General features: G+C 34.0%; 1 protein-coding gene across 1 annotated transcript in view; it reads right to left on the bottom strand.

Annotated features, from left to right (window-relative positions):
- Positions 1–14,208, bottom strand: part of MUC19 (mucin 19, oligomeric) — a 141,719-nt gene that overhangs the window by 87,394 nt on the left and 40,117 nt on the right. Inside the window, 16 exon segments of the mRNA XM_059937345.1 lie at positions 121–162; positions 1,172–1,201; positions 1,743–1,774; positions 2,464–2,605; positions 4,270–4,395; positions 5,316–5,472; positions 6,137–6,376; positions 6,966–7,160; positions 7,255–7,359; positions 8,402–8,540; positions 8,851–9,002; positions 9,241–9,341; positions 9,435–9,487; positions 11,352–11,598; positions 13,480–13,606; positions 14,043–14,137. Coding sequence (XP_059793328.1) covers positions 121–162; positions 1,172–1,201; positions 1,743–1,774; positions 2,464–2,605; positions 4,270–4,395; positions 5,316–5,472; positions 6,137–6,376; positions 6,966–7,160; positions 7,255–7,359; positions 8,402–8,540; positions 8,851–9,002; positions 9,241–9,341; positions 9,435–9,487; positions 11,352–11,598; positions 13,480–13,606; positions 14,043–14,137 — 1,983 coding nt within the window.

The following is a 14,208-nucleotide window of genomic DNA, read 5'->3' as shown; positions in this document are numbered from 1 at the left end:
TATTTGGCATGTAGGAAATAAATAGAGAACGACAAATTTGAGAAAAGGGCCAAATGCCTGAGTTGCAAATTCACTTTGATGCTTATTTAGAAGAAAAAAACAAATAAGCATTTTTTTTACCTGCTTCAGCGCTTAGTATGGAGGTAGCTGTTGTAGTAGAAACTGTTTAGGGAAGACAATATTTATGAAAATAAATTACTTAAATAATTTTGCTGGAAAATTTAGTTCAAGAAACCAGTTGCCATAAACTCAATAAAAGTTTCTGAAGTTGTATGCAGAGGTTAATTAACAAAACAATCTTTCATTAAATCAATATGAATAACACTATATACTTGCTGTATGCCCAACAAAAATAACTAATTATTTTCTGTTATTACCACTTAACCAAAATCTCACAGGAACTTTATAAGACAGGCCCAAAATGAACCCTGACTTGTGATACCTTAGCTTTAGGAAAATAACCAATGATAACTAAAAGAAATAACACTTCACTGATGACCACATACTAAATACATTACCAAAACCTAAGGTTTCCAATTTACTATACTATCTCTTAATTGACACCACCTCCAAATATTGATCAACAGGAAATAAATTCTATCCCTGAATCATACAAGACAGGAATGTGTAAGTGTACTGTAGCAACTCTAAGTACACTTATATCACCAATGTATTACAAGTTCCAAACCCAAAGTTAAACTGCATTTTGCCCAATACTCTCTTGAATGGACATAACTGAGATAACATTATAGCTTGCAACAAATACATGAGTTAAGAAAAATAAATTAACATTTATTTCTATGTTTTCAAGTCATCTCCCAGTATAATCATGATTTCAAAATATTTACTTCACAGGAGATCACATTTACTTCTTTTTCATTCCACTTGTTCCAATTATCATCTAAAAATGTCAAGCTTTGGATGATTATATTTAACTAATAAGCATACAATACCTATCGTACGTTCTAATCATATTTCTAACCTAATTCACAGGAGTATAATGAAATAATATTTTTACATATTTTCTAGTAACTGTTAATTTTAATTTGAAATTTTATATCAGCGTACTTACCAGCATATCTTTTACTGGCACAGATTCATGTGAAACTATAAATGATTATCCATAAAAAGACATCAGAAATACACATTTAAACCACAATGATGATTTTACCTGTAACTGTTGAATTTGTAGGAGCAGTTTCTGAAATAATTATAAATTACTATTATTGACAGGAATGAAAAATTGTGAAAAAAAATTCTAAAACTCAAGTTGCCTATGAGTTATCTGGCTTTTTTTATTTCACTTCTTGCAATTTCAAATGCAAAAAAGGAGTCGTTTATATATTCTTTGGAAGCTTATTGAAATTTCTTTCTAAGATATATGTTGCACATGAGTAATCCTTCAAGTATTGAATTCTATCTATATAATCCTCACCTTCCACTCCATCCCTTTATTAAACTATTTTAGTTGATGTCTCACTCCCTTAATTCCCAGAACCTACAGACAGGTAGGAGTGTGGCAGGAGAACTGCCCCATCTACCAGTGGTTCAAAGTGCCTTGACAACATTGGTTTTGAACTGACCCAATATGAACAAACACCATGAAATGGAATTGTCTCAATCCACTGAGGAGCAGTCTAAAGCATTAAGTATTTACTCCTCTGCTGTTGATGGTCTGAAAAGATTCCAAACCCTTTACCTCATCTTTCCTAAATCGATTAGACTAAAACATAGTGACTCACCACTGCACTCCAACTCTCCTGCGATGCAATAGCTGAAAGTTAAATTATAAACAAAAAAGAAACAATCAAAATAAAAAACAAGAATGAGGTTGAAATTTTTAGCTCCTAATTACATACATCTCCCAAATTTAAAATAACAAATTGCCTAACAGTGAAAATCAAAACAGAACCAAATAAGAGAACAGTAAATAACTGTTTCCCCAAGAGCATGCTGTGGATTCAAACTGTTTTTTTTTTTGTTTTTTTGTATTTTTCATGTACTGTTTCCTAATCTTTTCACTGAGGAGTTCTTGGGACCTAAAGGAACGTTTGGAGTCAAGCTGTAAAGTTAGTTCTTAGATTTTAAGTTTCAAACATGACTTTTTTTGATGGCCATGCCGCTCTAGTACAGACCTCCCCTCTTCACTTCCATGTCACTGTCTGAAAGCCTATAAACATGATCTTACATTTATGGAATGAAAACTTTCTTTTTACCCAAAAGTACATAGTGACATTTTCTGTTCTGTCTTCTGCACAAAGTATAAGATTTAACAAACCATTTGTTGATATGTGGATTTACTGAAAACACAATATAACCAACATAAGTGATATAAAACTGAACCTAAAGCTGACCTTCCCATTTAGAAATAACAGTTAAAAAATATATTCACTGATTTATTTCTTAATTGTTTTCTAAATAAAAATGGAAGAAACAGAAATACTGGACAGTTAGAGAATTTACCATGTTCTCCCACAGTTATCTTGGATCACTCCACCAGCAGGTATGATGTCATTATAGAAGCAGCTGCACTCAGACAAACTGACGCATTTCATGGTGTTCTCATCCAGGAAGGGAGCACTGTCTGGGCACTTAGCATAACAGCCTGTGTGTAAAAATGACCCGCAGTTCATCTCTATTTGCTGAAACTGCATTGTACCTTTGTAAACTTACTTCAATGGTTCCATGAACCGAAGTAGATAATAGCAAAACAACAGCATACTCTTAGCGAAAATATATAAAATTGAAACAGCCACTATGGAGAACAGTATGGAAGTTCCTTAAAAAACTAATAATAGAACTACCATACGACCCAGAAATCCCACTACTGGGCATATACCCTGAGAAAACCATAATTCAAAAAGAGTCATGTACCACAATGTTCGTTGCAGCTCTATTTACAATAGCCAGGACATGGAAGCAACCTAAGTATCCATTGACAGATGAGTGGATAAAGGAGATGTGGTACTTATATATAATGGAATATTACTCAGCCATAAAAAGAAATGAAATTGAGTTATTTGTAGTGAGGTGGATGGAGTTAGAGTCTGTCATACAGAGTGAAGTAAGTCAGAAAGAGAAAAACAAATACCGTATGCTAACACATATATATGGAATCTAAAAAAATAAAATAAAATGGTTCTGAAGAACCTAGGGGCAGGACAGAAGCAAAGACGCAGATGTAGAGAATGGACTTGAGGACACGCGAAGGGTGAAGGGTAAGCTGGGACAAAGTGAGAGAGTGGCATGGACATATATACACTACCAGTTGTAACATAGATAGCTAGTGTGAAGCATTTGCATAGCACAGGAAGATCAGCTCAGTGCTATGTGACCACCTAGAGGGGTGGGATAGGGAGGATGGGAGGGAGACACAAGAGGGAGGGGATATGGGGATATATGTATATGTAGAGCTGATTCACTTTGTTATAAAGCAGAAACTAACACACCATTGTAAAGCAATTATACTCCAATAAAGATGTTAAATAAATAAATAAATAAATAAAGATGTTTTGTTAAAAAAAAAAACTTGAACAGGATTCAGACCCTCTTGCAATGAATATAAACCTGAGAATTTAGAAATTTTGGCTGATTTAATTTTTTTCTAAAATGTTTCCTAAAATATTTTAAATGATTTACTACTTTAATGACAGCCACGATGTTGAACATAATGCAAGACTTGGATAAATATGGGTCTTGAAATGTCAATGCCAGTTCTAAATATCTACTTTCACAAGGGTAGACGAAGATAACAGAAATCATAATAAAATGGGCTGAAAATATCTCAAAGCCTGGGATTTAACACAGATGTGACTTTTGGAAAGTTTTTGTATCATCTTGTTTTCTTGCCACTTCTTTCTTTTTCTCTAAGATATGTAATGCTAGGAATAAGGTAATTTTTAACTGTGGGATATAGTTAATTGGCCTCCATTCAAGTGAGACTATATTATATGTTGCATTCTGAAACTACATTCTCAACAAACTACCTTGTCTAATGAAATGTATAAAGATTGCCAATGGGATCAGATCGCTATGTTCTCCCTATCCCTCTCTCTCTATCTCTCTCTCCCTCTCTCGTTAAATAGATAATTTATGTCTAGACAAAATGTTTCAAATGTAGAAATATTAATGTCATAATAAAGATAAACAACTATTCATTAAATTACAAAATGTAAGATACTGAATTGTCAGTATCTTAAAACATTTTCCAGTTTTAAGATATCAGTATAATTTGCACTTCTTCATGGAAATTATTAAAATATGTCTTACCTTCTAAAAGTACAGAAAACTTCTGGCCAATTACTCTATCTTTGCATGTTTTTGCAGTCACTGTACCACAAGGTTCATAATGCCAGCTGCATTCCCCAGGTGCATTATAATAATCACAGTAGATAGCTATGATTGAATTATATCAAATTACTTGCATTCATTATATGACAATTTTCAACTTTCATTTTCCAAAGCATTTTTATAAGAGTTTTTGAATGATACTAACAATAAACAGAACTAAAGTATATCATTCTGTCTTATCAAGTCCCTTTGGCTTTATCTAAATTGCCATATGAGCAAAAACAGCTTACAAAAAAAGGAGGAAAAGCATATAGAATCAAAATAGCACTTTTCTGTGACATCTCACAATAAGATTGGTTTGAGGTGGAAGAGTAAATATTAATTTTCCCATTTTTTAGCTATTTTAGGTCATAGTCTATATTCATGGTTTTAATGTCTAAGCTTAAATGAGAAAAATAAATCTCCAGGAAAATCAAGCTTCTTTAATATGTAAATAACAGTTCCCAAATGAGGCAACTAAAGATTTCAATATAATATATAAAGTTGTACATAATAAACTAAATAAAATGAGGATTCAATTTCAACATTTCTCATTTGGCACATTTTCTCTTATCATACCTTCCTTTGGAAGGAAATGTGTTGACTAATTTCTACTAAAGCTACCACATTCCACACATAACAAAATTCAGTTTATATTCATTTTACAGTTTATCTTGACTAGAACTCTGTAGAAGTTTTCAAGATGATGTGTGAGGACTTCAACCAAAAGTGATATATGAGGTAAATATTTAAGAATATATAACTATACCAAGATAGGTAAACAGTTCATTGTTCATTTAAGTATGAATAAGAAATATTTTCCATCAATATTCAATTTTCCCAATCATAAACAAACATTAACATGTGTTTAAACCTGTCTATGCACAAGAATATGTATTTTATAGAAAATATGAGGAGACAAATGGTTGTCTAACAAAACAATTCTGTCTGATTACATTTTGAAGAATAACAACATATGGACTTACGACAGAGATCTGGTTTTCTCCATGTAACACAGACTCCAACCGCACTGCATGCTTCTGCGTACATCGCCACAGCTGTGCAGAATCCCAGGTACTTCCCCTCCATGTCACATGCACAAGCTTCTTCAACACATGCATCATAGTACGTACTGGGGTCCACCTATGAAGACCATGTTGCAGCAAAAATAGAAATGAGATTTTCTTTTCTTATAAACAAGGAAAATAAGAAAACAATGAACAGACTGGGGAAACAATATAACCACACCTGAAAGAGTTAAGCAATCTTGGTTATTCTTTAGCTATTACTACTAACAAACACTTGTAGCTAGACTTGTCCTTCACAAAGCTAGTTACTCTCTGACTCCATATGAATTACCCTTTGCACCTGGCATTTCTTCTCCCCTATACTGCCTTGTAGCACTCTTCATTTCAGAAAGAAGGTCACAGGCAGTAACTTCAGGGACACCAGACCCAGTTGCTGAGCTGCCTGACGCCAGCTTTGGTCATGAATTTGCAGAAAAAAAGACGTGCAAGACCTTAATTACTTTGAGCCTTATCACCTACCCCAGACCATGAGCCCCAGGCTATATAAACTTTCCCTGTTCCCCAGGGAAGGGGGGCACAGTTCTTGAGGCACTAGCCTGCTGTGTTTTCCCCTTTGCCAGGCAAAGATTAAAGCCATTTTTCTCATTGCTCCAAAACTCTGTCGCCATATTTCTTTTCACCATTGGTGCACAGAAAGCCAAGATTTTTGGCATCAAGCACAGCACCTGAGTACCTGAGAGCAAAACCTGTGCCTGCCATTGCTCTCAGAGCCCCACTACCTTATTGTGGCAGTCTCTGAAGGTGCTGTCCCGGATGATCTCACATTTCCGCGCAGCCCAAGCTTTACAGTATGGGTTTGAGTCACATGGGAAGGTTTGAGCTACTGTGTCTGAACATTCTTGACTTGTTTTCCAGCTATTTCCAAATTCCAGTGCTCCAGCAGCTACTGATGAGTATCTCGTTGTGAAATCATCCTTAAGATCGCCATTGTTATTTCCACAAAGACCACACACTTTGCCCTATATAGATCAGAAAGGGAACTTTAAAAGTGAGTTATGCTAGAGACATATAGAGAGATAGATAGATATGGATAGATAGATATATGATAGAGATATTAAGATTGTGTATATTATAAATCTATTTTAAATTCCAAATTTTGGATGGAAACCAGAATCTGTGGATAAGATTCTGCTCCCATTTAATCCAAGATATCCTATATTGCAGTATTGACCAAGATAAATGCCTTAAGAATTTAAAAATAATTATATTCATCAGCTTCAAATCATACAGGAGTATACTCTTAGGTTCTTAGAATATTTGTTCCGAGGATTACATTAATTCTATCTATACACCATCAACCACATATGGCTAAACGAGAATGCTTCAGGTTTATTGCATTTATTTTTCACCAAATTCTATCATCTTTGATTACATTTAATATTTCACGTAAGGTTGAATAGATGTGGAGCCTTGTTCTATAACAAAGACTGCCATTCTCCCACTTTCCACATTTGAATATGTCTCTGATCTTCAGCAGCAAAAATGATTTTGCTTCTATTGTTATTTGCTTCTGTTATATTATTACATATATGAATGTGATATACATACATTCCAGCGTGGATCCAATAACACAGAAATTCTTGTATTTTTGTCCCAAATTATGGTTATTCCACTTAAAATTTTCAAAATCAAGTACAGGCCAACGGTATGAACAGAGTATGAATTTCCACTGAGTTCACATTCCTTACTTTCTGTAGTTTTGACTGCTGTGACTTTACCATCTTGCAAGACAATATTCTGCTCCTGTAAATTAAAAGATAGACTTACAAAAACATTAGTTTTATTTGGCAGTGCATAATCTGAGAGAAAAAGAAAATAAAGAGAAACAGTACTGTACCTGAAAAGCAACTATAATTTTTCTTGAGCATGTAAGCCCATCTTCACAACACGGGATGCTTTCAGTTAAAATACGGAATGTGCCATTTTCATGACCACAATAATCCTTTAAAAATAAAATGTTAATAATAGTTTATTTATATCAGGGACATGGAACTCAATTACAATATTTGTATCAGACAAACATTTCTTAGACAGTGACACCTTGTAATCAATAAATTACCATATGTTTTGTTATGGAATTTCCAAAAGACAATGGTGTAACTGTGTTATGGGTCTGTAGCCTTGGCTGAGTCCAAACTAGTTAACTTGTTTTGACTGAGTCCTTTTCCCATTACCTCTATACAAGTTTAGAATTATACCATAGATGTATATATATTTAAATTGTGTAAGTTTATAGTCTTAGATTTATTTCTAGGCTCTGCAAATAGCTAGATAAGATGTGGGGTTATTTTCCTCAGTGATTTATGTGAAATTTGATATTCAATCAAAACTAATGCAAAATAATCCAAATTTCACCCATTACATGTTACTTAGGAAGCAGTTTAGGTGTATGGAACAAGCATGAACTCCAGAATCAGACAGATCTAGGTTGAATATGGCATTTTCTGCTTAGTAGTTCATGTTGCTTAACCTCTCTAATCCTCAATTTCTTCATCTCCATCATAGGAATAATAATATAAGCCTTTTATATTGTAAATGATTGAATGTAATAAAATATATAAATTCGCTTGGCAAAAGCACTCAAAAAAATGTAACTGTCATTGCTGATAGTGCTGTTGTTAAAATAATGACACTTAACATTTATTGAGCATTTAGTATGTGCGCCAATATTTTCTCTACTTTGGTTTCAAGTAGGGGCTATTTCCATCCCCATTTTATAGCTAAGGAAACTGAGACACAGAGAGATTAAGGAATGTGCCCAAAGTAAGTCATACATCTGAGAAATGGCAGAGCCAGGAGTGAAATCTAGGTCTACTGCCTCCAGACTCATCTTTACATTATGTTACATTTTACTGCCTTTGAGAAACATATAAGGGGCCATTTTTTTTTAATCTCACTTTTTGAGAATAAAATACTCCAGACTTCATCTACAAATAAATAATAAGAAGTAAAGAAAAATTGTGATAAAACACACTTGCAATTACCTCGATAAATGAATACTGGCAGAGACCATCAAAGCTGTAACTTTTTCCATCAAAAGATCTAACATGACCTTCCCCATAGATATGGCAGGTGGTTTGACACTCATTTTGTGTACAGTTCCAAGATCCTTTTATGCAAGTACTAAAAGAAAGCAATGATACAGTGTGGCAATTTTATTACGTCAAGATTCATGTACTCATATTGTTTTTGTAAAGAAGCACAAAACAATGTTTCATATTGGTTTAAATTTTGCAGTTTCTTCATTATCTGATGTTCATCTTACATAATGCTATGTAAAATTTCTATTTTAAAGATAGCATTTTTTCTAACTACATTTGACCATTATTTTTCAAAATATCCCAAAGTATGACTTCTTTCCCATAAAAATCAGAGCAGATTGTACACTTTCTAATATCCAAAACAAATAAAGTAGTAATCTTTTATTATGCACCATTTGTTGCAGCCAACCGAGGTGACACTTCCTTGGTCATACTCTCGTCCACCAAAAGAACATGGGCAGTCATCAGGGAAGACACAGTTCCCTTTAGAATTTCGAACCATTCCTACAGGACAGTAGCATCCACGCTTGCAAGGCAAGTTCTCCTACAGGAATAAATATAAAATATACACCATGAGGCACTAGTCTAAATACATCACATTATCAGTTTTAATTGACAGTGCAGAAATATACCAAGTATACATTTAGAGTCAACATTTGACAAATCAAAATGACACACAAAAAATAATATGATCTTCTAATTACTTTTCATTGATGTTTTAATTTCCTTCTTCACTGAAACAAAAGTTTTAAAAAACTGAACTCTAATGCCATGTTACTTACTTCAAAACTAGGTATGTTCCGAGTGCTACAGGTACTGTCAACTCTTCTCTGTGCCTTAGGATTCCTACAGTCAACATATTCAGCCCCTTTAGAACAATTCTCTGTGGAACAAGGGAAGTTGTTAATCAAGGGCCTCTTGATCTGCTTATTTTAACCAAAGTAGATATCTTAAGCATCATGATTTCAAAACTTACGTAGCGTTAAATCAATGGGAGTCTGGCAAAGAAGAATTCCATCTCGACATACGCTGGAAATAAAAGAAAATGATACTTTTTTTTTTTTTAGGCTGTGCTGTGCAGCATGAGGAATCTTAGTTCCCCAACCAGGGATCGAACCCGTGCTCCCTGCATTGAGAGAACAGAGTCTTAACCACTGGACCACCAGGGAAGTCCTGGAAATGATACGTTTAAATAAAATTCCAATGACAGCTTCTTAATACACTGTTACAGCAACTTTAACCTCTCATTCATAATCCACCTGTTTTATCACAAATAATAAGACCAATGAGACACAGTCTCCCAGAAGATGCATAAAATGTACCAAATTATAAGGTATAATCTTGTATGTATTATAGAAATGTACAAACAAGGTTCTTATGGACATACAGAAAACTTCATGGAAAAGATGGCTTGATCTTGATGGATGAGTAAGATTCAACAGATATTGCTGATAAGATGCAAAGTGTGACAAAGGAAAGAACAAGGTATGTTCCAATGACTTGTTTGATAGAAGGCAGGATACATTACAGGGAGAAGTACTAGAAGTAAGTTACAGACAGATTTCAGATAGTCTCAAATGACATGCAAGTTTGTTTCTATTCTTTAGGCAACTGTCACCATAACAAAAGTGTTTGAGCAGCTAAGAGGCACAATCAGAATAGTACTTTAGATTTGATATTCTAGTGGTAGTACAGGAAACATGAGACAGAGACACAGAAAGACAGGGCAAAGAACAGCCAAGTTAGCTCTCACAGTAGTGCCAATAAGAGGTCTTAGAGGTCTGAAACAGGATAATGATGAAGGCAACCATAATTTGGAGGTGCTGGCCTAAGTTTTATTAAAAAGGTAATCTACGGATTCCCCAGCATCTACAGGGAAAGTATCATTACCAAACCCCAACCAAATGTTTTACATATTTGATGAAAAAGAGTTGATACACATGCTTTCCTTTAAAATGACCAAGAAAAATTATTCATTGCTAAGTGATATCTTTATGGAACTAAAGAAAAGAGAGAAGGTGCATCCAAAGTTTTTTTGGAATAGCTGCTTCAATTTTGCAGTTATGTTTTTAAGAATTGCTATTCATGTGTATTGAATTAGAAATGTGGATAGACTACTTTGCCCAGACTGCAGAAATCACAACCTTCTTATCCATTACAAAAAGTTACAATTCTTCAGCACTTCCTACTGCCCAGGAACAAAGTTCAAACTCTTGAGTATGGCCTGGTCACTGCCTTCTTTTCCAGGGTAATCCTGTGCAACAACAACCTGCATGTGCAATACTTTTTCAAACATTTCCTACATCAGTTCATTCTGTTTAGTCCACTAGAAGTCACTCTTCACACCCCAATTTTGTCAGGAAAAAGATTCATCCCTTAGGAAAACTGAAATGCTGGTCTCCTCTGAGAAGATTTTTTATCTCCTGCAGTAGCAACTGGCCCTTTTTGGTACCATATGATAGTATACAAACCTCCTTGCAATATCTGAGTCCAAGACAATGCTCACTCATCTTTGTAACTCCACGGCTCAGCACAAAGAATGGCACACAGTAGATATTTATTGAATAACTCTTTGTTGAATGACAAATGCTGAGAGACAACTAGGAAACATTGTCTGAATATAAAATCATTTTGCATTGTCTGTATGTAGTAGCTGCTAGAATATTTTTTCTACTGTCATTTAAAACCAAACAAGAGTGGGATAAATCAGCGATGGCCATTACAGTGTAGTGAACACTCCAGGTAAAAGAGGTAATATCAAACTTTAATAAGAAATACAAAATTTTAAATATGATAGGTCTAAAGAGGACTTCATACTAGCAAAGACTATTTCTCTGAAAAACACAGTCCCTTGATTTCAAAGTCATAACAAGTATATTTGTAATTTCCATACCATTTATTGTCATCAATATGGATGAGTTTGCCTGGTTGCAGGACCTCGTCATTTATGTAGCACTCACACTGAGATTTTGGAACACAATTTCCTTCATTAGTCTGGTACATTCCATCAGGGCAAGTGCATCCATCAACTAGAACATCTTCCATATCGCAGCTCTTATCTCTCTCTGACAATGATCGGCAGGAACTATTGCAGGTTTTTACATTGTACCTGAAAACTAGGCCACTTGGACAAGATTGATCTGTTGGTATAGGGAAAAATAGTCAACATGTAAATAAGCAGGAAGATTAATAATCTTACCTCAACTTGATGTTTATAGATATTGTAGTGAATTAATCATAATTGAGATTATGAATAATAAAGGAAAAGCTACTTGTCCTTTTTTTCATTCTTTTTTTCTGTCATTATTGAGACACTACTCTAATGTTTACACATTCTGCTGAGAATGAAGCCCATAAACAAGATAGGCAGTACACTGCTCTCCTGTAGCTTATATTCCTGGGGAAAGGACAATTGTGGTACATGCTAAAAAAACAAGATAGGAAGCTCTAAGTGTGTACAGCTGGGAACCTGCACTGAGTGAAAAGGAGGGGGTAGATGGACAGCATGAAGACAGCCTGGAGAAAGGTAATTCTATGTCTGGTAATTCTATGTCTAAATTACAAAAGAGGGAAATTCTTTCAAAAAGCAAGTAGAAGAATAGAAACTATAAGCCCAGAGACAAGTAGCCTTTAGAACTTGCACGGCCCATGTAAGCAGCTTGGTCTTTAGCCTAAAAGCAATGAATTGCCATTGACTTGTTTTAGACTGGAATGTCACATGATCAGGTTAGTTTTATTTGGTTTTACTTTAAAGATTATACTGATTTCTCTGCAGAAATTGGATTAGAGGGAACCAAGACTGGATATTGAAGGAGGTTACTGCAATCACCCAGGGGGAAAAGTGACGGCTTTTGAACAAGGTTGGTGGCAAAAGAGATGGAAAGATATGAATGGATTTGAAAGAAATTTTGGAGGTGAACTTGACAGACCTTACTGATTGACTGGATATTGGCTATGTAGTATTAAACTTTATCTATAGAGATGTGTTTCTACAAAAGTTTTTCTCTTTTGTAAACCAAGTACTTCTCTGAAGTCATATTTGAATAGTGCAATAAACATTTTTTTCCATTAAGTGAAGGATTTATCAGCCTTCTAATAAGATTTTTTTCACTTTTTCTGTACTGAGTACAGTTGATTTACAATATTGTATTAGTTTCAGTGTACAACACAGTGATTCAAAATTTTTATAGATTATACTCTATTTTATATTTACCACAAAATACTTGATGCATTCCCTGTGCTATACAATATATACCTGTAGCTTATTTATTTTATACATAGTAAATTTGTACCTCTTAATCCTCTACCCCTATATTTTCCCTCCCCTTTCCCCACTGGTAACCACTAGTTTGTTCTCTATACCTGTGAGTGTATTTCTTTTTTGTTATATTCACTAGTTTGTTTTATTTTTCAGATTCCACATAAAAGTGATAACATACAGTATTTTTCCTTCTCTTTCTGACTTTAGTGTAATAAATATTTTAAAACAAAATAAGATTTTTTTTTCTGGCCACGTGGCAAGGGGGATCTTTGTTCCCTGATTAAGGATCCAACCTGTGCCCCCTGCAATGGAAGTGTAGAGTCTTAACCACTGGACTGCCAGGGAAGTCCCCAAAGTAAGATTTTGTAAACATAGTAGTTGAGCCCTTAGTTTACTAATTTATTTTTTCAAAATAAGTTATTAATATTTGACTATCAGTTAAAAATGCATGTCAGAACATTATTTAAATTTCAGCATACAAAAATTGAACAGAAACATATATTTATATATAAATGCATATATATTATGTTCTTGTTAAAATATGAATGTATTTAATCAAGATAGAAGAAATAAACCAAGAAGTAAATATGCAAGGATTACAAAAAATATTTTTTGAAAAAACATAAAATCATCTTTGAAAGAACAAAGTACAAACTTGTAAATACACATGCTTAAAGTACACCTAGACACACACACTCACACACAACTGTTGTAAAATTGAGAAGCAAGTAGAGTTATCTAAAGCCTCTATCCTGCTTACCACAAAGCCCAGCTCTCCATCCTATCATGTAAGTTTCCTTCTCAGCACATGCTTTCACATAGTTGCCTAAAATCGTACACAGGCAGTCTTGACTATTTTCACAAGTACAAGTGTATTTTTTGCATTCCTTTAAAATAAGAAACAAATTTATATTACATTATGAAAATATTCAGAACAGGAAAACTGTGTATAACAAATCAGTTCATAACCACTCCTCTTCCCTGAAAAACTTTTGTCCTTGAAACTTCTGGAATTACTTCCGTTCTAAAATATACAAAATAGCAAATCAATTGTTAAATGAGTTTTCCAAGAACTTAGAAAAGACAGAAAGAGAAACTTATTCAAGACTTTTCTCATTTGGGGCTATTTTGCAGTACCTCTTTTTGTTTTGAGTTGGTATATCTAACAATTGAATAAATTAGTATAATCCAATGTTAAATTTAAACATATATCTTAATCTACTGACAATGGCTGCTATTTGAACATTTTTAATATCTCATGCTTCTTTTAATATTATCAAAATATTTCTCAAAAAAAGCTGTTAATATTAGACCCTCACATACCTCTTGATATGGTTTAGGGTTCACAACTGAATGGCAGGAAGCAAAAGGCCCACTCAAATCAAGAAGAATTCCACAGTGCCTTTCAGCAAACCTTTCTGGAAGAAAATTAATACACCACATATTAGATCAATAATGTCATAATTTTTTGATTAAAAGAGAAAGTGTA

This window comes from Balaenoptera ricei, chromosome 10, assembly GCF_028023285.1.
Source record: "Balaenoptera ricei isolate mBalRic1 chromosome 10, mBalRic1.hap2, whole genome shotgun sequence".
Taxonomy (NCBI): Eukaryota; Metazoa; Chordata; class Mammalia; order Artiodactyla; family Balaenopteridae; genus Balaenoptera; species Balaenoptera ricei.
The sequence above is the reverse complement of the archived record's forward strand: the minus strand, read 5'-3'. Positions and strand labels throughout refer to the sequence as shown.